Genomic DNA, 24,082 nt, shown 5'->3' on the forward strand with positions numbered 1-24,082 from the left:
GAAAGAAGTTGGTTGTTGATGGTTTATGAAAGAGAAGTGTTAACCTTTGTTCATATTTATAAACCATGTTCTTGCTATAACCATTATGTAATGTGCATCCTAGATATCAAACATGTACTAATAAAATAATGGAGGAAATGTGGGGGGTGTCCCACCCCACATGTAACCGTAATTGGGGGGGGGGGGGGGTATTAGGGGTTGGGATGTAATGGGACTTGTTGCTTGATTAGTTAGGATCTAATGGGTTTAGTTAGTATATTATAGTGTGTTGTATAATATAAGGTGTGTTAGGGTGTTCGGGGACCCTAACTAGCTCAGAAAAATGAAAACAATGTATTTGGCAATATTTTTATGTTTCGGGTAAAGTCCGGTTATTCGGTTGGATATTGATCCGTTAAAGTGCTAAATAAAGCTTTAAAGTGTCTTTTATATTGTTTTTAGTGACACATTAAATTACCAACACTTTGGAAAGTGTCTAGGACCATTTTACCAAGTTTTTGCACTTTACTAGCTTTGTTAAAAGCTGATTTTTTTTGTATGTAGTGAAGAATTTTGGAATTAAAGTACGTTTTAGGCACATCCGGTCACTATAACTATTACCTAGTGACGCAGTTTTATATTCCTAACCTCCCTACACCCCCTACTAGTGTAGTAATCTATTCCCGGCTCATACTGGCCTCAGAGACAATGTCTATCTAGTGCTGGCATTGTCAGCATGTTTTCTGGGTTATCCACTCACTGTGCTAACTGTGCTTTGTGCATCGAGTTTGTCACTAATGTTTGTATATAATAAATGGAGTGACAGTATGAAGGTGATGCATGTGTATGTATGTAACATAAATCAGTAAGCAGTTAAATCAACAGTTGTAATCAACACAGTCATTAAGCACAAATTAAATATAAATTAATTGTACGGGTACCTGTAATTTTTAGGGTTGTCACATTGAACCTGTTTGAACATGTTCTAATAATAATTACTAAGTTATTAGACTGTTAAAATATAATTCATAACCTCTGTATTATTAGTTTTAATTATTATTTATAATTCTGTCCAGTTTAACTTTTTAACTAAATAGTTTGACCCGACAATTAACTAAGCAAATGAAATAATTAGGAGGTCCCCTTTTAAGGGTTAATCACCTACCTAATTATGGTCACATAACCACATTCATCTCGAACAGTAGCTAGACCATTTGAGTTTAAACCGAAGGTCAAAGTCAGATTACGATAACTTTGACTTTTTCGGTTTTTAAATTAAAAACTGAACTAAAGAGGGGGCTAAGACACTTACAAAGGTTCCTAGCAATCTTTTCTACAAGAACAAGCTCCCCTTTTTTATCAGGAACCACCAGATGAGAGAGTAGAGAAGATTTGAATGTTTGTGCAAATGAAATAGTTCCATACAATGCCTATTTATACTTGAAGAACACAATCTAAGATCATCACAGGTGTTTTGGAATGATCCCAGATGTTTACATGTGTCCTAGTGGTAAATTAAAACCGTCAACAAGCTCCTAGAATCGAAATTCAGGTGTGTAAGGCGGTGGAACAGGCTGCAACCAGCAGCTGACAACATTTTGCAGAACTGGGCATCTCTCGCGGGCCGCATAGGACTCAAGGGGAGTCTACGCGGGCCCCGACAACCTTTTTTCAGGTTAAACTTGTTTCGGCTTTGGCAGTTTTAGTCCCTGGTCCTTTGTAACTTTATTTAACTTCACTTTAGGCACAAAAGGCCCTTGTAGTTAGTTTGTAGAGGATCATGGGAGTATAACCAAACTCCGTTAGGCCCGGTTTCGTTAAACGATCACCGTAAACATAAGTTTCTTAACATTGACACTTTTAACCCGAATTCTTGAAAACTTGTATAACGATCTTGAAACCACGTGAAACTGATATCACCTATTCTTGAGAGTATATTTGAACATTATGAAGCTTCGGGTTCGTTAAAAGGTCACTCAGAGGTAAGAATTAACATGTTGACACGTTTAACCCCTGTAGTTTATAATCTTTCGATTATTTTCACAAACGGCTTCTTATATTCAAATAATTACTCGTTTGAGAATATATTCTTCGTGTATGGTCATTCAGAGGCACAAGTTTGGCATGTTGACACTTTTAGTCCCTTTGGTTTCATATTTTCATCGTTTGTCAACTTTAGTCCTTTAAACTCAAACTTTCACATATTTAGAGTTTAGGACACGTGTCTTTACATAATTGGACACGTTTTTACGTGGTGTTACAGCGTATAAGATCTTTGTACATAATTTCTTTAAAGAATGACAGCACATCTCTACTAACTTTTACCTTAGGACTCAAATCCTCCATTATCCATAACCTGTAGCCTTTTATATTTTATGGGTACCCCAAAATGACACATTTTTCTGCCCTTGGTTCTAACACTCCCTGACTAATGTGAGCATAGCATAATGACCTAATTACCCTTAAGTCTTCGTAACTTGATCAAACCACATCTCCATTGGAGTCTTTAGATTGATTGTAGAAGATGGTGTTCTATTTATCAAATAAGCAGAAGTTGACATTGCTTCTACCCAAAAAGTATTTGGTAACCCTGAACTAGATAACATGCATCAGACTTTGTTTAATAGTGTTTTATTCATTCTTTCTACCAACCCATTTTTGCTGAGGCTTCCTTGGAACTGTCAAGTGCTTAGCAATACGATGATCTTTGAAGAATTTATTCGACCAACTACTCCAAAATTCTAAACCACTATTTGTCCTCAACTTCTTTACCCTTTTATCAGTTTGATTCTCAATCAAAATTTTCCATTCTTTGAATTTTCTATAGGTCTCATCTTTACTTTTTAAAATATGAACCAACACCCTTCTTGAATAATCATCAATAATACTCAAGAAGTACCTAGATCCACCTAGACAACTTAGGCTTCGCGGTATGGGGTTCGTCCTTGGACCGTCCCCCACCGGCGCCGCTCCTCCGCCCACTTCGCCCCCCTCCAGCGGTGTCCTCCCTGTCTCCCTGCGGACGATGGAGACGCCCCTCCCCCTCTCTCACACACCTATACATACAGCATATACATATACATTTCAGGTCCATCCCCCAATTTCCTTACCTCCATCCTCTTTGCCCCATCCTCACACCCATCCTACGTGACGCCTACGCGACGGATCATCCTCCAAGGGAGGACTATCACCATATCGCATAGCCTTACTTTTGCATGTCCCCATGTATAAGCATGCACGGTCTAAAATACCCTTAGAACTATGTACACCTTTTCCAAACTTCACCTTATGGGATTTACCTATCACATTGATCTATGTTGCAACTACTTAGATAAAGGAATTATATGTTGTTTTTTTTATCAATTTAGTTAATCCTTGATTTCTAATGTTGTCCATTCTATTATGCCATAATTGTGCAAAATTACCCTTTTGCCCTTCTGCAATAGAAACAGTCCCTTTCAATACTTTCCCATCTAAAACATAGATATTGTTACCCCCTTCTTCATCCAATTAACACAACCATGGAACCATTGATAATATTTTCTTTACCATTTCTTAGATTAACTGTATAACAAAAACTTTCAAAAGTTTCAAAGTTATTATCTGACAGCTTTAACCCCGGACTTTCATGAGTTATAAATATCTTGCAAAACCTTATAAAACCCAAATCTGTGAAAAGAAAACTATGCCTCTCAACCTTATTCTTTAAACCAACTACTTTTAACCAACTTTGACTTGTTGACTTTATCATAATACTCAAAAATTCCCATGTTCGCCTTGTTCTTGTATCAAAATGATTGGTTACATGTTTATGTCTTTTGTTTTAAATAGGGCTGGCATATCGTGTCAACCCGACCTGTTAAAACTCGAACACAATAAGACATGAACCCGAAACATGTAAACACGAACACGACACGAAATCTTATCGTGTCAGATTTTCCAAACACGAACCTGATAATAAACAGGTTACACGAAACGACCTGTTAAGACACGAAAAAATTACGAATGTATCATACAACATGTTAAGACACGAACACGACATGTTAAGACATTAACACAACCTGTTACTACATGTTTAATATTTAGCCATTAACATGTCTTAACATGTATTGTGTAATGGTCTTAATTCTTAACAGGTCTTAACATGTCATATTGTGTCTGACATGACCTGTTAAGACACGAACACGACCTGTTATGACATGAACACGAATAGATAAACACGAACACGACACGAAATTAAACATGTTTTATCGTGTCGACCTTTTATAGACACAAAACCTGTTAAGGTTAAACACAAAACCTGTTAACTTCGTAAAGGTTCGTGTCAGAATTGACAGCCCTAGTTTTAAAAGAACCGTATAAACCACTAAACCGGCCTAACCAAACTTGGGTTATTAAAAAAGCTCGCAACTTGTTTGTAAAAAGCTCGAAGAAAGCTCGCTTAAAATTTGCTCGAGTTTGCTTGTAAACGAGCCAAGCCCCAAGCAAAGTTAAGCTTGCTTGTTTGGCTAATATTATAACTCAAAATTATAGCATATCACTATTGATTGATTTACTATTTTAACAACACAAATAGTGCACTGGTAATTATTAGAACTTGGATTTTAAATCCCGTACTCTTGGAAAATCTACACTAACGTTTAAAATATATATATATATATATATATATATATATATATATATATAGGGTAGGGATCCTAAGAGAAGTCCACCCTATATGACCACACATTTTTCTAAGCGTTTCGTAATATACACATATGTATAGTTTAAAATTGACTATATACATATGTGTATATTGAGTTATACACATATGTATATAGTCAATTTTAAACTATACATATGTGTATATTACGAAAGGCTTAGAAAAATGTGTGGTCCAGAATGCTTCTCAAGTTTCTCAACTAGTCTATCACTTCTCACATGATCCTTTTCCTATATATATAGGGTTAGGATCATGTGAGAAGCACTAGGTTAATTGAGAAACTTGAGAAGCATTCTGGACCACACATTTTTCCAAAGCTTTTCGTAATATACATATATGTATAGTTTAAAATTGACTATATACATATGTGTATAAGTCAATATACATATATGTATATAGTCAAGTTTAAACTATACATATACGTATATTACGAATAGCTTAGGGAAATGTGTGGTCCAGAATGCTTCTCAAGTTTCTCAAATAGGGTGGACTTCTCTTAGGATCCCTACCCTATATATATATATATATATATATATATATATATATATATATATATATATATATATATATATTGCTTTTTTTAATTAAAAATGAGTAAGCTGGCTCGAGGTTTTTACGAGCTAAGACTAAGCTCAACATTTAAGCTTTTAAGATAAACGATCCAAGTCGAAAAAGCTCGTTTAACTTCAAGCCTAACCCCAACCTGGCTCGGATCGTTTACTGCCCAAAACCAAACTACATGCAAGTAACTTGGTAGTTTGGCCAAGATCTTTCATTTGTGACTTAAACCGGTTTAAACACACGAAGCTTTTTGATGATATATTATGCGTTAAACCGGTTTAACCATACCATAAAATTACTACGGTGAATGAAAAATCGCAGAAAGATGCATGAAAACACTTAATATTCATTATAGAGAGAAATTGTAAACAAATGAACCTTTTCCTTTACATGCTTATTCCAGTTTATACATATATATGTGTTATATGTTGTGACTTGTGACAGCCAAAAAGAGGCTTGACCCAAAATATTGATCATTTTGCTTAGTTTGTCATGGAGTTAGCTTGTGCTTTGATTTGGTTCTCACCTTCCTTTATGCCTTTGCCAAAATATGCTTTCATCCTCCTCTTTAGTTCTTTCCTGCTCAAAAGACAACATGAAACATTCATCAAAATCGCTCATTTGCGAATAAGTAGAAGCTTAACTTCAGGGTTTCGATCATACGTCATGAGTTGTCTGTCAAGATTTGAAGAAGACAACATCCCTTTGTTCTCCTCTGCGCGACGTAGAAGATAAGGCATGACTTGATCAACGGGTCCAAATGGCAAATACTTGCTAACACCAAAGCCTGCATTCCTCAACCCGAAAGTCATTGCCTCCGACATTCCATAGAGTGAAGCAAACTCGAGCTTCTGACTATCTTTTGTGATCCCATGTTCGCGCGCCTTTTGTGCAGCCAATTTTGCTGTTATGCACGTTAAATTCGATCAAAAAAATATGAGTTAACTTCCATTTTGCTCCCTGTGATTTGGTCATTTTAACGGTTTTGCCCCAATAGTTTAAAAATAGCCATTTTCCTCCCTGATTTTTCTAACTTATCGTCATTTTGCTCCCCGCCTCTAACTCCATCCAAAAAACCCATTAACTAGAAGGATATTTTGGTAATTTTATAGATAAAAGCAAGGGCATGTAAGTCTTTTCACCTAAATAAACCTATAACTTGTTTATTTACATGTATATAAGTAATTCTTTTCTGATCCCCCATCTTTCCAACCACTCTTTCTACCGGCCACAACCATCCACCACCACCTGCAACTACCACATGCCGACCACGACTACCGCGACTTTTAACTCAACGTTTTTATTGAGTTGGAGCCAGGGAGTTAACTACCGAAATACTCCTACTTTTAATTGAACATTTTATCTGAGTTAGAGTTAGGGAGAAAACTAGCCACAAACTCGAAAGATCAGGGAGGAAAATGGCTATTTTTAAATTATTGGAGCAAAACCGTTAAAATGACCAAACCACAGGGAGCAAAACGAAAGTTAACTCAAAAAATATTTTCTGTAGTTTTTTCACATGTGAAATGATCATATAAAACAACCCATATGATGATACCAAAAGGGTATTCACAATCTTAAATCTTTTTTTTTTAACTCAAGAAATGAATCAAAGATCATAACTTTTACCTGATTCAAGATTGTGGGTGGCAAGAATGAGTCCACCGGGACGCGTAGAAATCTCATCAAGCATGAATGCAGCACACCCATTGTAACAGTTGTGTGTATCATTTGTGGTATTGTGAATAGGGGACTCAACACCGAGTGAATGCGCCAACTTGTTTTCACTAGACATATACGCTCCACGAACCAACTTAAACCCGACAGGCAGCCCGGCTTTGTCTGCTGCCTTCTTGGCCAAAAACATCCTCTCACCAGCATCCTTCAAGTAGGCTTGCACGGTGCCATAAACCACCGGTGTTTTGGACTTGTTATACTTGAAGGAAGCCCAATATGTCATGTAATCAATCGCGGGCTGGATAAAAGTGTCCTCTGCATCAATAACAACCGGGACATTGCTTTCAAAGCTTTTGTCACAAACGCTTTGTAATCTTTTGTAAGCTAACTCGAGATCACGTTCTTCCTCAGCAGTCAAAGGGGCAGGCTGCTGTAATGTATGATAGAATGGGCTGGTTTCGGAAAATATAGGTAGTGTTTGTTGCTTCCATGGTAGCTTGAAAGATGAATTCTTGTACTCCCATCGAAGAAGATCACTCACTCGCCTTAGAAGATACACAGGGCAGACCGCTGTAACCTTCACAGCCACAAAACTTACCTGTTTTTCCAAACATTTAGATCATATCAGACCCGCTCCCAAGCCCGTTTTGCCATGTAAACAACTGGGCACTAAGCAGTTTTAACCCGTCGCCCAACAATCCCAAACCAAGGTTAACACGGGTCGAGCTAGCACGGGCCAGCTTGCACTTTTTGTTAAATTATAAATAGTTTTGTTTATAGTTTAAATTGTTAATATAAAATGATTTAGAAGGTTGTATGTTATGGAAAAGAGATTGGCCAGCCTTTGACCCGTTTAACCCATTAGATTTATTTGACCCGTCCCTTTTAGTGAAACGTTTTGATCTGGCCCGTTGTTGATTTAGCACAACGAAAAATTTAATCGTATATAAATAATAATAACGGGTCAAAATTGCCACCTCTTCAAGCATGAAACTTATATGGTTGTACAAGTAAATTTTTAAACAAATTTAAATTTCTAAATGCAAGAAATAGGATTTTAATCATTTAAAGAGCCCAAAAAAAAAACCTTACAGAAGAAGGTGGAAGAGATTGGGTAGATTCAGCAGTTTTAATCAACTGCTGAGTAGCTTTATCACAAGATTCATTATCATTTGCATGCTCCAGCCCATAATCCACAATCCCTCTCAACCCAGATTCCCACAACCTCCTAACAGTCTGGCCCGTTTCAACGGTATCCGCACCCGCCACAAAATGATTATACGCCGTATGTTTAATCGTCGTCAACACCACTGCCCGAAACAACCCCACGTCCATCAAACGCGAGTTCATCACCCAAAGGCTCAAATCCACCATAGGCTCCATTGCAGCCACATTTAATGTGGCCGCCGAATGCATCAGTTTCCCCGTTGAAACTGACGCGAACAAAGTCTTGGTGTCGTCAAAATCAAATATCTTGTCATTGTTATTGTTATTGTGATTGTTATTGTTATTATTATTGTTCTTGTTGTTATTGCCGGTGACGGTTGCATTGGTGGTGGTGGGGATGGCGGCGGGTTGTGGTGCTTGAGGAAAGTTATTAGTAGTGGCGGCGTTAAATGTGGTTCTTTGCGCTTGACGGAACCTTAAAGTGGCGGGTGACGCCGTATTGGCACGACGTACGAAAGATTTAAGTAGTTTACACGATACGTCCTTGTGGACCATTGCCATACTGCTGGCGGTTAGTACGACAGCGGTTGGTGGTGGTTGGGATATGGTCGGTTAATAACTGAAAGTGATCTTGCCTTGTGTCGGCCCTCGGGTGTTATACCAAGGCAAGATCGCTTTTAGCTAATTAGACCAGTGGAAATAAATTATACCAAAAAAAAAAAATTATCCAAGAGGATATTATTATTTTATTATGGTAAGGTGAGGGATATATATAGGGACCAAATCTTAACGGGTCAGAGAAGGATCCGAGAACCATACCCGCGTGAGAATCGGGTTGTTGTAGGAAGTTATTTATGCTCAACCGTTGAAAATAAGAAGTTTACGGGGTCAAAGTGGTCAACGAGATTCCTTGTGTTGTGGTTAATAATTTTTTCGATAAATAATTTCTTATTTTGGAGCATTTCCAGAAATAAAGATAATTCGATTAATATGGGATGTAGCTAAATTTATTCAAATAAATTTCACTAGGTTTTCTAATTTTGGGTTTTTAATATTTGTAATCTTACTTGTTGATTGGTTCACAATTTCTTTTTTAAGAATTAGAATACATAAAGAAAATGAGTAAAATGCACGGATAGTCCCCGTGGTTTTGCAAAATAACGCCTATAGTCTCCAACTTTTGAATTACATCGATGCTCCCTGTGGTTTGACAGTTTGTTACTCAGATAGTCCCTGGAGTGGATGTCTGTTAGTTTTCTCCGTTAAGTGGATGTGAAATGACAAAATTACCCTTCATATTTTCCAATTTAGTGTTTTATAACGAACCTCACTCTCTCTAATATATAAATGAATATTACCATATACGCAACTTCGAAGACAAGTTCTTGTATGTGTTTGTGCTAATATTACCATCTACGCAACTTCGAAGACGCAACTTTAATTGTGACTACTTCACAGAAAATGTTTAAATATTGTGGGGTAAATTTGTGATGCCTTAGCCAAATGTTACGTTGTTTGTAACAACTTAACGGATATAGATAACTTTCGGAATAAAGAACCTCTTATGAAGTTTCCACTCTAGTAATAGAAAACTAGGCAAAACAAATAATATTAGCTAATACAAGATGACAGATGGTACGGGGCAAATCTCATCGAGTACCATAAGTCCCAAAAAAATGGGCGATGAAGATCCAAAGATTGTGGTCGAAGACTGTAACCACACTTAGATCTTGTAAACACACGAAGATCAGAACCTGCAAGATGAACAAACCGTTAGGCTCGCCTCAAAGATGGGAGGGCCCCTCCGCAACCACCCTCCGGCGTGAGGATAAGTATTTGATAGAGAGAGAAAGTAGAGAGAGAAAGTAAGGACGAAGGTTCAGAAAATCGTACTTGTTGTGTACTTGGTGGAGGTAATTATATTAGTCAACTTGATGACATCATTCGGTAGGACGCACCTTTGGATGTGCGTCCCTTCATGAATGAGGGATAAAGCCTTTAGGGACGTGCGTCTCTTATGTTTTGGTCTGGCCTCTTTGGGGAAGGTTCGGTCTCGGCTATGCATCTTCAGGCGATAAGGCGAATATTATATTTTTCGTTCAGAAAGGACGATTAACCTCCAATACCACAACACGATATAAAAACATTTTAAATTGCTTTGGTAACAAAAAACAAATCCGTGAACTCTCGATAGACGAATCAAACAATATTGATCGGTATAAGTGACAGCTAACATTAGAAAATCATTAAACCTTTCTATTTAAATGCTGGCATTCTAGTTTTGAATGTCCATAGTCTAGAGAGCTTCAAAAACATTACCAACTCAACTTCAAAAAATGAAAATCATCTGCATTTGGCATTTGCTCACGTGTCGAACTTTGGCTGCGCAAGTCGGGATATAATATAATTTAGTTCCTGAGCTTCTTGTTCACTAAACCCCTGATGTTGCTGCCTATCTTCGAATGACACTTTAGCTCTTTCAACAGCTTGCAATATGTCATCTCTCGACACACAAACCGCACCTGCAAAAGCCATTTTGGGTCAACTTTAGTTTATATTTTGTTCTTAACGGGTCAAACAGGTAAAATTTCCAAAAGTAATGTTAATTAATATTTTTTTAATATTTACCTCTACGGGCAGCAAGAAGGGCAGATTCGTTGACGATGTTCGCCAGGTCAGCACCTACTAAACCCGGTGTCAATGATGCAACAAGATCATAGATGACATCTCGATCCTCCTCGAGAGGGACTCCTCTGAAATGAACGGCCAAGATCTTCTTCCTTCCATCTTCATCAGGTTCCTTCACAATAACTTTTCTTGAAAATCGGCCAGCACGAAGTAGAGCCGAATCCAACATTTCGGGTCGGTTTGTTGCTGCTATCACCACAACCTGCTTATCCGACTCGAACCCGTCCATTTCTGTCAACAACTGTTAACACCAAAAGTATCATCAGTACAAGAAACGGGCCAACATTGACCGTGAAATGTCTAGTCAACAACTAAAATGACCCAAAAACGTACCTGGTTTAGTGTTTGATCGCCCTCAGTGTTGAAGCCTTTTCCACGTTTGAGCCCGACTGCATCGAGTTCATCGATGAAAATTATGGACGGCGCGTGTTTTCTAGCCTCCTTAAAAAGATCCCTAATGCGGCTAGCTCCTCGTCCAACAAACAACTCCACAAATTCACTTGCACATGTGATGAAAAACGGGACTCCCGCCTTTTCAGCCACCGCACGAGCTAGTAGGGTCTTTCCTACTCCAGGTGGGCCCACCAGAAGTACGCCTCGAGGTATAATGGCTCCAAGGTTTGTGTAGTTTGAATCTCCTTGCAAGCATGAAACAATCTACAAGAAATTTCATATGGGTAGTTATTTTGGGCTGTCATTCTAACCCGTTTAATAAACCAGTGGTGTTTGGGTTGACCTGTTTACCCGTCTAGTTAAACAAGACAACCCGTATAAAATTAAAATATACAAATATAAAAAAAATATATTATAAACTCAACTATCCAACCCGTTTAACCCATTTATTACAAACTGTTTATGAAGCATTGAACCCATTTACAACCCGCCAACCTGTTTGACTCGTTTAGATAAATGGGTTGCACGGGTCGTGTTTTGGTTACACAATTATAAGTGTGTGTTTGGGTTAGGGTTGATGTCTTTGACGCGAATAAATATACAGGTAGTGTTTAATATCACATCAACACTTACGAAAAAATGTGCATCCAAACGCCTAGGGCTGCAAACGAACCAAACGTTCGGCGAACAGTTCGTGAACCGTTCGGCGGGAAGTTCGTTTGTGTTCGTTCGTTTATTAAACAAACGAACATGAACAAGAAATTTCGTTCGTTTAGTTAAATGAACAAACATGAACAGAGGTCGTGTTCGTTCGTTTATGTTCGTGAACGTTCGGTAACAGGTTCGTTTGTGTTCGATACTTCATTAGTGTTTTTAGTTTTTATATTTATTTAAATACTTTAAAATTCCAAAAAAATAAATATTAATAAGTGTCGCTGTATTATATATTCTGTTCATAAACGATTGTTTGTGTTCGTTTGTTTCCATTTGTGTTCATGAACATTAATTTGTGCTCATTTGTGTTCGTCAACGTTTGTTGCCTAAAATTAACAAACAAACACAAACGAACACGAACAAGTTCATTTCCTTAACAAACAAACACAAACATAAAATGCCGTTCGATAAGTGTTCAACAGTTCGCAAACACGTATATTTCTTAACAAACGAACACGAACAAGGTCTTGTTCGTGTTCGTTCGGTTCGTTTGCAGCCCTAAACGCCCCCTAAAGACGATCAACAAAAACAAAACATAATTATAACTAAAACGAGCAAGACCCTTTTCTTAACTAAACAATCAGCGATGAATATTTAACGGTGAAGAAAGATTGATGTTACCTCCATTAGCTCCATCTTGGCTTCATCGACACCTTGAATATCATCAAAAGTTACGGTGTTGTTTTTACTAGGTTTTCTCGCTATGCTGCTGCCACCACCGCCTAGCCCGTGAGCCACCAACGACAGCATAGCCCATGACGGTGCTTGATTTAGTAAAGTCGAAAATACCCGTCTCCCAGTTGAAACCAAAAACGGTTCGGGGTCTAATCCGTACGTAGTCCCCTTCTCTTTCATCAAATCAAGAAGCTGTCGATAATCATCGTCGATATATATTGTCGAAAACTGCCACCCGCGATTAGGAACTCGGCTAGCAACGAGCTCCTGACGCTTTTCATCACCGTCACCCCTTGACTCTTTTCTCGACAATTTTGTAAGCATGTTTTTTAATACGTCTGTGAGCTTAGAACTTTGTGGCGTACTGTTGTACATTATACGACGCGAGTTCTCTTTGAATTGAACCCTTGTTACGCTTCCGTCTTGAAGACCTTTCAACAAGTCCGAATAAGGAACGACTTTATGTTTTGACCCCTTTGGTTTCAAGAGCAGATAATAACAGAGTCCCATTGCTATTGAAGCAGGAACGATGTTAATCGTCAAGAATGTTTTGACGCTATTCAACCTTGATTCAAGAGAGTATTTTTTCCAAATCGATGAAAACCAAAGCTTCGGGCGAAACTTTCTCCATAATTGTTTTTTCAAATCATCATCATCTTCTTCCGTTTGCAGACGGGTGTCTTCGTTTTCACTGGTGTCACCCATCTTTAAGACTATCAAAGACGCGTATCAGTGTTAAGACCGAAAAAATAAAAGGCACTGGAAATAATAACAGTCAACTACTGATAACACAACAAGGTGAAAAAACTATAGTAGTAACAGATAAAAGAGAGAATAGACACGAATAAGGTAGCACAAATCCCCTCGAAAGAACCTATAACCCCCCCCCCCCCCATAAAAAATCTATACGCCAAGACCGCGCTAATGCAAAACTAAGGCTAAGGCAACCAAAGTGTATAAAAAGCTAAGACCATGTGTAGTGGTACACATGAATAATGCCCCACCCTAGGGCGTTTTGCGCCATGTGGCAGTCCAGTCAGCAATGGGGTGTTTTTCATAAATGGGGTTAGTGAGGATGTGGGGCATTATGTTAAAAGGGGTTTAATAATAGAATTAAATAAAAAAACCTATCAAAAAATGTTATTGGACAGAAAACCATCAAAAAAGGGTGATTGGTCAACACACAAGGGGCTCGAGCGTTCTAAATACAACGCCGCCATTCAAAAATTTCGAACAAAAACGGCCAAGGGGGCCGACGTCGGGGCGTGTTTGGGTAAAAAAACGCCCCATTTTTTATCGACTACGCATGGTCTAAGGCCCCAAGCATAGTTGTCAATTAAAATTTTTTTTTCTAGTGTATCGTTATTTATCGCCATTCACTATGTAGCATACAGGTATCTTATCGCTATTCGCCGTTTAGCAACTATGGCCCCAAGAAAACAAACTAAGGCAACTCTATACGCTCTCCTAAAAGTCTACAACCTTTATCTGACGTATCCAACAACTCCTATCCCCGATCATGTCCTGTATCAAGGTGCAAGTCTAGCAAATCCTGCCTATAAATACTCACAATAATCAAGTATATAATAATTAATTAATAAATAAATCCCATTACTGTTCTGCTACAAGAATCCATTAAACCAAAACATTATGTTAAGTAAGAATATACCCAGTTCAGATTGATGGTAAATTAACAACTCAAAATAACATTAAAGTTCGAAACTTTATTATGCTCTAAACACGCTCAAAATCTATTGTGTAATATACGCACAAAAGCAAAGACGCATGGATGCAATATGGGAAAGAGAAATTCAAGATTGAATGGAAGAGCCTACCGATTTAGGGAATGCCCAGAAGAACAACACCGATTGTTGATATCAATTTGAAGGTTCTTGATATATACGAACAGGTCTTGTTTGTGTAGTTGTAAGCCTAGAATTTGGGTGAGTTTGTTTTATTTAGAGAAAAATGCCCGGATAGTCCCTGTGGTTTCGCCTTTTTTCACCTATAGTCCCCAACTTTCTAAAACTACCTGAATAGTCCCCAAGTTTTCATTTTTTGTTCTCGGATAGTCCCTGGGTCTAACTTCAGTTACTTTTCTCTGTTAAAATGATGTGAAATGACAAAATTACCCTTACCTTAAAAGGCCAAACCATAGGGACTATTCTGGCATCTTCTTCATTTTTATTTATAAAACCCCTCACCACACTTTATCTTCAACCTCCACCCACCATCACCCTCCTCCACCCTCCACCATCGCCGCCGACATCATCTTCTCTCTAGTTATGTTGATGCTGCTGCTACCGTTGTTTCATTTGAAAAGGCTATGACGATGTGCACATTTCGTTTTTTTAATCCCATTCCGGTTCAGGTATGCATATGCATATGTATTCCATTAATTTGGTCAAAATGGAGTGTGAATGATACGACGACGTGTCGTTGATGAAAGACGCATCTTAACATATACACTCCCTCTACTCGTTTCTTGATTTCTCTTCTTTCAATCCCTTGCTCTCAACTCTCAATCAATCGATAATATTCTCATCACTTGGATTCAAGATCAGATTTTCCATCTGGGTTTCAATCAAGATTGATTCTTGCGCATTCAGAAATCCAAAAAACTGTTGATTTGAAATCATTTGATTACAAATTAATAATCTTTAATTAATCTGGGGTTTTGAAGATAGAAACAGAGATAAAATTATTCAATTCATGGGTTGGTTTTCTTGTTTTGATTCGAGCGTAGAAGAAAAAAAGATTCCTCAAAAAGTTGGGGCTGATCAACCTCAAGTCCACTCACCTGCTTCTTCCAACATCTCCATATTACCTTCTGGTATGTATGTATGTGTGTTTGTTTAATAATTAAGTTTATAATTTGAAGTATGAATGGATATTGGATAGATAGATAGATATACAATATTGGTTGTTTGATCTGATCTATGTTGACGATGGAAATTATATTAAGCAAAATCGGAATTTACATATCGGATCCGTATCGGCCTGTGATTGCAGCCATGGCAGATTTTGACAACAAATTCCGATGATAACATATATGGGTGGAGGTTGAAGATGAAGTGTGGTGGTGGGGTTTTATAAATAGAAATGAAGAAGATGCCCGGATAGTCCCTGTGGTTTGGCCTTTTAAGATAAGGGTATTTTTGTCATTTCACATCATTTTAACAGAGAAAAGTAACTGAACTTAGACTCAGGGACTATCCGGGAACAAAAAATGAAAACTTGGGGACTATTCAGGTAGTTTTAGAAAGTTGGGGACTATAGGTGAAAAAAGACGAAACCACAGGGACTATCCGGGCATTTTTCTCTTTTATTTAAATAATGTTTTTCTTTCTATATTTATCCTTAAAACATTATGTATAAAATCTTAATAGAAAATAGAATAAATTACGTTTTTGGCCCCTGTGGTTACATCACTTTAACCCTATCAATCTAAAAAAGAATCTTTTAACATTTCAGCCCCCATGGTCAGTTTTTCTAGCCTTTTTGACCTCTATCACTAACTCCATCCATTTAATTCATTAAAATCCAGTCATGTGCTTCTCCCATGAGGGGTGTTTTTGTCAAATCATTAATTAAACCTACCCCACCATAGTGTCTCCCCTCACTTCCGTTGTTCTCCCTTTAAATTAGCAGAAAACAGGAGCTACAGATAAAGCAATTGATGTGTGTAAAATGCAACATATAAATTACATCAAATGAGGCATAAAACTAACCCTTTTTAAGTACTAATTTTGGAAAAAGAGTGCTTTTGTCTTCCTTTTGTATTTTCAGTATTAAACGAGCTCAAATTCACAAAAGAAGCAAAAAGACAGCTAAATCTAACATAAATACAAGAAAAGGAACACAAGTGGACTGCCCGACCCCTCAACGGCATCCTCCCAAGCAAAATAGAGAAGGCAGAAGACTAAACACGCCCCGTGCTCAGCCAGCACGGGGCCGTGCCCAAGAAGCAGCAGAAAAAACAAACCTATAGAAGCTTCTATTGCCCACCACGGGATCGTGTCCAGTGAACACGGGGGCGTGGCGAAAGTACAGCAGGCGCATTAATTGTAATTGCGAATTACAATTAATGAAGAGAGAGAGTGTCAGACAGGCACGGGGGCGTGTCCAGCGGACACGGGGCCGTGCCCAGCCTTCTGTTCAGCCTATAAATAGGAGTGCTTGGCTTCATTTCAACTCATCCCTTGGCACACCACCTCTCTCACACTTCATCCACCACCCACCACCATCACAACACCATCATCCACCACCATCATCCATTGTCCATCATAGAGTGTGTGAGTCGTCTCAGAATCCAAGATTGATCGTAAGAGTTCTTGACAATCAAGACCATGTTTGCCTAAGTCTCTTACATCACTTGGTGAAGACAAGTGTTTAGTATAATACTTTTTATTTTTAATCTTTTGCACTTTTTATTTGGTTTTGTATTAATGACTTTAATAACTAGTTGCTTATGTTGAAGGTGATCTTTCCTTATCGTTTGTCCGTAGTGTCTTGGCATTATTTTACTGTCTATATAAAATAAAAGATTTTCACCATTCATATCTCCACGGTCTATATGGAGGTATGTTGGCTACCTGGTCGGGGGTTAAGGGAACGGTTTGGTAAGGGTCTTGCCCTTGTTCAGCGTTTAGAGGTCCTGCAATGGACCTGGGTCAAATTTAGTAGGATCTCCTTCAATGCCCATAGGTATTGGATGGCGGGGATCCAAACTCTTTGACCCCCTCATAAGTTAACTACTATTAATACTATAACCCGGCTATTTAGGACTGTATCCCTGCTGACTCAGACTACTTAGTCGAGGGTAACGTCACCGCCAAAAGCGGGGCCTACCATAATTTGCATTAATAACTTAATTCATTATCTTCCAATAATCCAACCCTTTAGGATTGTATCCTTGCTGACTCAAACTACTGGGTTGAGGGTAACGTCGCCTTCAAAAGAGGGGCCTACTACAATAACTAAGATAATCTCTTAAACAAGTGCAAAAGTGCGAAAATAATCAAAGGTTATACTAATACACGAGTCGGATCCAAGTGATTCATCTTGTCTATCTGTTTTTATTTTTATTTTATTTTTCAGCATTTAGTTAGTTTTTATTTTCTTAGTTTAAAAATCTTTTCTAACTTTTTGATTTGATTAGACGTTGAGGATAAACCGGTACTAAAAGCTCTTGTGTCCTTGGACGACCTCGGTATCTTACCAACACTATACTACGTCCACGATGGGTGCACTTGCCCATATGTGTGTTTAGTGTTAGTAAATATCGTGTTTTATAAATTTAAAACTTGGCTAAAAGTGTAAAAAGGACTTAAAATATACATCAAAAATATATTACACTACACGCACATCAAGTTTTTGGCGCCGCTGCCGGGACACAAGGATTTTAAGAAAGTTAGGAATCAACGGCCTAATCATATTTTTATTTTTCTTTTTAATTTTTTAGGATTTTTCTTAGTTTTTCAGCTTCTGCAGAGCTCAGCACGGGCCGTGCCTGGTCGGACACGGGTCGTGCCCAGCATTGTTACTGGCAGTTTTTAGTTTTCCAAGTTACAGACGGCTGACCACGGGGCCGTGTCGGTGCAACACGGGGCCGTGTCCAACTCTCCAGTAACTGGGATCTGGAAAACAATCACTGCAACTCCGACCACGGGCCGTGTTCACTGAGCACGGGGCCGTGGTGAACTTTCTGACCAGCATTCTTTTCTGTTTTTATTGCAGGACTTGGAACCAGACGTCACCCCTACGTAGTGTATGAGCTCCAGTTCTAATAAAGACATAAAAGAACCTCTAGAAGAACCCGAACGCTTTCTCAGAAAAAGACTAAAAGCCAAGAACCAAGAGAAAGTTTCGGGGAATCCACTTCCAATGGCGGACCAACGTACCCTCATGGATTATCTACGACCCACCGTAGGTAACCTAGGCGCCGCTATCAATGCACCGAATGTTGAAGCCAATAACTTCGAACTTCGGCCGCATTTGATACAAATGCTCCAAAACTCCGCAACCTTCCATGGGCTTGCGGACGAGGATCCGTATCTACATATTACTAATTTCTTAGAAATATGTGATACTTTTCGGATCAATGGAGCATCAAACGACGCCATCCGCCTTCAAATGTTTCCTTTCTCATTAAAAGACCGAGCAAAAGCTTGGCTCAACGCCCTCCCAGCTGGATCGGTAAACACCTGGGATGAACTAGCCCAAAAATTTCTATATAAGTATTTCCCTCCCGCTAAAACGACTAAATTAATGACTGAAATTAATACATATTCACAAGAGGATGGGGAATCCTTATATGAAACTTGGGAAAGGTTCAAGGAGCTATTGCGAAAGTGTCCACATCACGGCCTTGCGATATGGCAACAAGTATCCACCTTCTATAATGGGTTGTTGCCACACACAAGGCAGACACTTGATTCTAGCTCCGGGGGACTTTTAGGTAATCGCCGGCCGCATGAAATATATAACCAAAATGAGGAAATTGCTCAAACCAATTTTCAGTGGCACACTCCCCGAGGCAATAAATCTATTGCCCCGGGCGCCCATAAGGTTGATGAAAGCACTTCTTTACAAGCCCAAATCGAGGCTCTTTCTTCAAAAATAAAAAAAAATTGGAAATGACAAAAACAGTCTCGGTTATGGCTTGTGAAGGGTGTGGTGGGCCACATGAAAATTGGAGTTGTATGAAAGAAAGAAACAGACGATCAACAAGAGTCGATTAGCTACATTGAAAATAGACCTAGGCCGTCGGGTCCTCCAACGGGCACTTACAACCAAGGATGGCGAAACCACCCTAACCTTGGTTGGAGAGAGCCCGGCAATGGTAGTAACCAACAAGCCCAACGAACAAACTTTCAACAACCAAGAAATGAGTCACAAAATTTCACTCAACAACAAGGTGGACGAGAAAGGCTTGAAGATACTGTATCTCGCCTCATCTCCGACACTGAAAAGAAAAACTCAGAAAGGTTTCTACAATTAGAATCAAATTTTAGAAATCAACAAGCTAGTATTCAAAACATAGAAAAACAATTAAATCAACTAGCTCAAAATTTTTCTGAGAGACCACAAGGTGCATTACCAAGCAATACCAAAACAAACCCAAAAGCGCAAGTTCATCTCATCACGTTGCGAAACCGCACCGTGGGGCCTGCGGAAGCGCCACCGCCGACAGAAGAGACTATACCCCCGCCTCTGCAGGAAAAGAACTCCCCTCTATCATCAGAGCCTACCAAGGCTCCTCGAGTTCCGTACCCCGGTAGGTTAATTCGTCAAAAGACCAATGAGCAATTCGCAAAATTCGAAAGTCTATTAAAACAATTGCATGTCAATATTCCTTTTATTGATGTCTTAACCCAAATGCCCAAATACTCTAAGTTCATGAGGGACTTCCTCACTCATAAAAAGAAAATTGAAACTTTGCAATTAGTTAACTTAGGCGAAGAATGCTCTACCCTCGTACTCAACAAACTCCCCCAAAAGAAAATCGACCCTGGAAGCTTCACGATTCCTTGCTCAATCGGGGACTCCCCCGTTCGCAATGCACTAGCCGACCTTGGAGCTAGCATTAACCTCATGCCCTCATCGATGTTTAAAAGACTCGGCCTAGGAACAACGAGTCCTACAAAAATGAGCATACAACTTGCTAATCGGTCCGTCAAATTCCCGCAAGGTGTCATCGAAAATATCCTAGTAAAGGTAAACAAATTCGTCTATCCGGCCGATTTTGTCATACTCGATATGGAAGAAGACACCGAAGTCCCCCTCATACTAGGGAGACCATTTCTCGCCACCGCACAAGCAGTGGTAGACATGAATGACGGAACGCTCACCCTAAGGTACGGGGATGATGAAGTAAAATTCGGGGTTGGGAAGAGAATAGAGGACGACGACCCGGTCAACTACATGAAGGTTATTGATTCGAGTTTGGATGCTGCTCTCCGACGGTGCAACATGGGAGGCCAAACATCCCACTAGGAAAATATATAACCTCACATTGGGTCTAGCCAAAGACCCTTATAAACGTGGCGCACCACGGAGGCATTCCGCGGAACTATCCTTAGTTTAGTTTAATCTTTTAGTTTTAATTTGCAGGAATAAAACACACTCATGGTGGTAAAGGATGAAAAGGGGAACGAGAAAAAATGACCCCATGCACAAGAACAAGGCCACCCGACATCAATTTCTCCATTACAAAAGGTTCAACACGGGCCGTGTCCAACCAACACGGCCCCGTGCTGAACCCCCTGCAGAAAAAGGCCCAGTTCAGGTAACTGGACACGGGCCGTGTTCACCAGACACGCTCCCGTGTCCAGGCTTCTGTTTCTTTTCTTTAATTTTTGTTACTGGCACCTGAACACGGGGCCGTGTCTGGTCCCCACGGGGCCGTGTCCAGACTGCCACTAACATAAATTTTTGCTTTTAACACCATATTACACATCTAATCAACCTAAAAATTTATTTTTGGGACACATTGAGGACAATGTGTAATTTAAATGTGGGGGGGGGGGGAAGCTGAAACCTTGAAATTTTGCAAGTCCTAATAACAAGCCTTACACAAAACTCTATTGGAACCGCTAAACACCCCAAATTTTTTCAAAAATTTTCATTTTTTTTACTTGTCTAAAGTTTAAGTTAGGAATCCTAAGATTAATAAGGTTATATTTTTACAAATTTACAACCAAGAGCGTCGTGATAACAAGAACCAACATAAGAAAATTATGAAACGGCATGACAAGCTTAGTTAAAATTTGATTATATATACTTGATCACATAGAAAAACCCATTCCCGCAAAAAGTGAGTGTTGAGCCTTTATTGAGCACACAAATTTACATCTTTAGACTAAATGCTCATTTTTCGTTTCTTGTGTGAATAGCCGCTTGGTTCTTACGACTCTAGAACTTCCCACGACGATTCATTCCCGGTCCTTACCAACTTAAACCCAAGTAAGTAAATGATGGAGGCATTAGGACTAACCATTTTTCTTTCTACACCATTATTTTTCAATTTTTTTTACCACCTACCCAAAATCCCACTAGTTAACCCCTTTGAGCCTAAACCTTTCATTTCTTTACCCTAAAACCCTTTTACCCACCAAAAACCCTTTTTATTTTTACCCTTTATTTTAGTAACAAGCTCGGTTTTTCATGTGACTAAAAAAAATGATGATGATGATGAAGTTTGAAATAAACAAACAAAGCTCTTAAAACAAAAAGCTTGTTTGGAGAAATACTTCAAAAGAAAAAGTCACTAAAACAAAGTGTTTTACGAAAACCGACGCTTTTTACGCTTTTCGCCCTTTTCTACTAACCTATTTACCCACCTTTAGCCCAAGCCTTTACCCAAAAAAGTCCTCTTGATATTTACAAAGGTAACAAGTTAAAAAGGAAGAGGATTGATTGCTTGGCAAGCTTATGGTAGGAATAAATTCCATGCCGCTCTCGAGTGATTCACTAAAATACACCTCCGGCCGAGTGTGAGTGATTTCTCCCATGAGGTATGTGAACTTGTATATAAATGGAATTTTAAAAAAGGCATGTTATGCCCAAATAAGTAATTTCTCCTATGAAACATTCTGAACAAATCATAACGAATAGAATTGTAAATAAATAAAAATAAAACCCAAAAAGATCTTGGATTCCCAACACTCTATGACAAGCCAAAACCTTCTCTTCTACCTATTCCATTTGGGAGTGTAAGCCACATATTAAAGAGTTTTGCTTGAGGACAAGCAAAAGTTCAAGTGTGGGGGTATTTGATGTGTGTAAAATGCAACATATAAATTACATCAAATGAGGCGTAAAACTAACCCTTTTTAAGTACTAATGTTGGAAAAAGAGTGCTTTTGTCTTCCTTTTGTATTTTCAGGATTAAATGAGCTCAAATTCACAAAAGAAGCAAAAAGACAGCTAAATCTAACATAAATACAAGAAAAGGAACACAAATGGACTGCCCGACCCCTCAACGGCATTCTCCCAAGCAAAATAGAGAAGGCAGAAGACTGAACACGCCCCGTGCTCAGCCAGCACGGGGCCGTGACCAAGAAGCAGCAGAAAAGACAAGCCTATAGAAGCTTCTATTGCCCACCACGGGGCCGTGTCCAGTGAACACGGGGGCGTGGCGAAAGTACAGCAGGCGCATTAATTGTAATTGCGAATTACAATTAATGAAGAGAGAGAGTGTCAGACAGGCACGGGGGCGTGTCCAGCGGACACGGGGCCGTGCCCAGCCTTCTGTTCAGCCTATAAATAGGAGTGCTTGGCTTCATTTCAACTCATCCCTTGGCACACCACCTCTCTCACACTTCATCCACCACCCACCACCCACCACCATCACAACACCATCATCCACCACCATCATCCATTGTCCATCATAGAGTGTGTAAGTCGTCTCGGGATCCAAGATTGATCGTAAGAGTTCTTGACAATCAAGGCCATGTTTGCCTAAGTCTCTTACATCACTTGGTGAAGACAAGTGTTTAGTATAATACTTTTTATTTTTAATCTTTTGCACTTTTTATTTGGTTTTGTATTAATGACTTTAATAACTAGTTGCTTATGTTGAAGGTGATCTTTCCTTATCGTTTGTCCGTGGTGTCTTGGCATTATTTTACTGTCTATATAAAATAAAAGATTTTCACCATTCATATCTCCACGGTCTATATGGAGGTATGTTGGCTACCTGGTCAGGGGTTAAGGGAACGGTTTGGTAAGGGTCTTGCCCTTGTTCAGCGTTTAGAGGTCCTGCAAGGGACCTGGGTCAAATTTAGTAGGATCTCCTTCAATGCCCATAGGTATTGGATGGCGGGGATCCAAACTCTTTGACCCCCTCATAAGTTAACTACTATTAATACTATAACCCGGCTATTTAGGACTGTATCCCTGCTGACTCAGACTACTTAGTCGAGGGTAACGTCACCGCCAAAAGCGGGGCCTACCATAATTTGCATTAATAACTTAATTCATTATCTTCCAATAATCCAACCCTTTAGGATTGTATCCTTGCTGACTCAAACTACTGGGTTGAGGGTAACGTCGCCTTCAAAAGAGGGGCCTACTACAATAACTAAGATAATCTCTTAAACAAGTGCAAAAGTGCGAAAATAATCAAAGGTTATACTAATACACGAGTCGGATCCAAGTGATTCATCTTGTCTATCTGTTTTTATTTTTATTTTATTTTTCAGCATTTAGTTAGTTTTTATTTTCTTAGTTTAAAAATCTTTTCTAACTTTTTGATTTGATTAGACGTTGAGGATAAACCGGTACTAAAAGCTCTTGTGTCCTTGGACGACCTCGGTATCTTACCAACACTATACTACGTCCACGATGGGTGCACTTGCCCATATGTGTGTTTAGTGTTAGTAAATATCGTGTTTTATAAATTTAAAACTTGGCTAAAAGTGTAAAAAGGGCTTAAAATATACATAAAAATATATTACACTACACGCACATCAGCAATTAAAATAATCAAAATCTACAAACACTTGTTCATCAACTTCTCCC

General features: G+C 38.9%; 2 protein-coding genes and 1 non-coding gene across 3 annotated transcripts; all 3 read right to left on the reverse strand.

Annotated features, from left to right (window-relative positions):
* Positions 1–5,566: 5,566 nt before the first annotated feature.
* Positions 5,567–8,828, reverse strand: LOC110908848 (proline dehydrogenase 2, mitochondrial). The gene is made up of 4 exons (XM_022153846.2): positions 8,012–8,828; positions 6,872–7,517; positions 5,906–6,146; positions 5,567–5,821 (listed from the first exon to the last, which is right to left on the reverse strand). Exons 1-4 carry the CDS (start codon positions 8,645–8,647, stop codon positions 5,725–5,727), a joined length of 1,620 nt encoding a protein of 539 aa, XP_022009538.1. The 5' UTR covers positions 8,648–8,828; the 3' UTR covers positions 5,567–5,724.
* A 1,394-nt stretch (positions 8,829–10,222) lies between these two features.
* LOC110908850 (probable inactive ATP-dependent zinc metalloprotease FTSHI 3, chloroplastic) lies at positions 10,223–14,506 on the reverse strand. The gene is made up of 5 exons (XM_022153847.2): positions 14,392–14,506; positions 12,503–13,269; positions 11,108–11,431; positions 10,715–11,015; positions 10,223–10,608 (listed from the first exon to the last, which is right to left on the reverse strand). Exons 2-5 carry the CDS (start codon positions 13,259–13,261, stop codon positions 10,451–10,453), a joined length of 1,542 nt encoding a protein of 513 aa, XP_022009539.1. The 5' UTR covers positions 13,262–13,269; positions 14,392–14,506; the 3' UTR covers positions 10,223–10,450.
* Positions 14,507–18,820: 4,314 nt separating this feature from the next.
* Positions 18,821–18,927, reverse strand: LOC118487713. Its single transcript, XR_004882656.1, has one exon. It is a non-coding gene; the product is annotated as a small nucleolar RNA R71 (small nucleolar RNA).
* Between the last annotated feature and the right edge of the window lie 5,155 nt (positions 18,928–24,082).

Source organism: Helianthus annuus, chromosome 15 (genome assembly GCF_002127325.2).
Source record: "Helianthus annuus cultivar XRQ/B chromosome 15, HanXRQr2.0-SUNRISE, whole genome shotgun sequence".
NCBI lineage: Eukaryota > Viridiplantae > Streptophyta > Magnoliopsida > Asterales > Asteraceae > Helianthus > Helianthus annuus.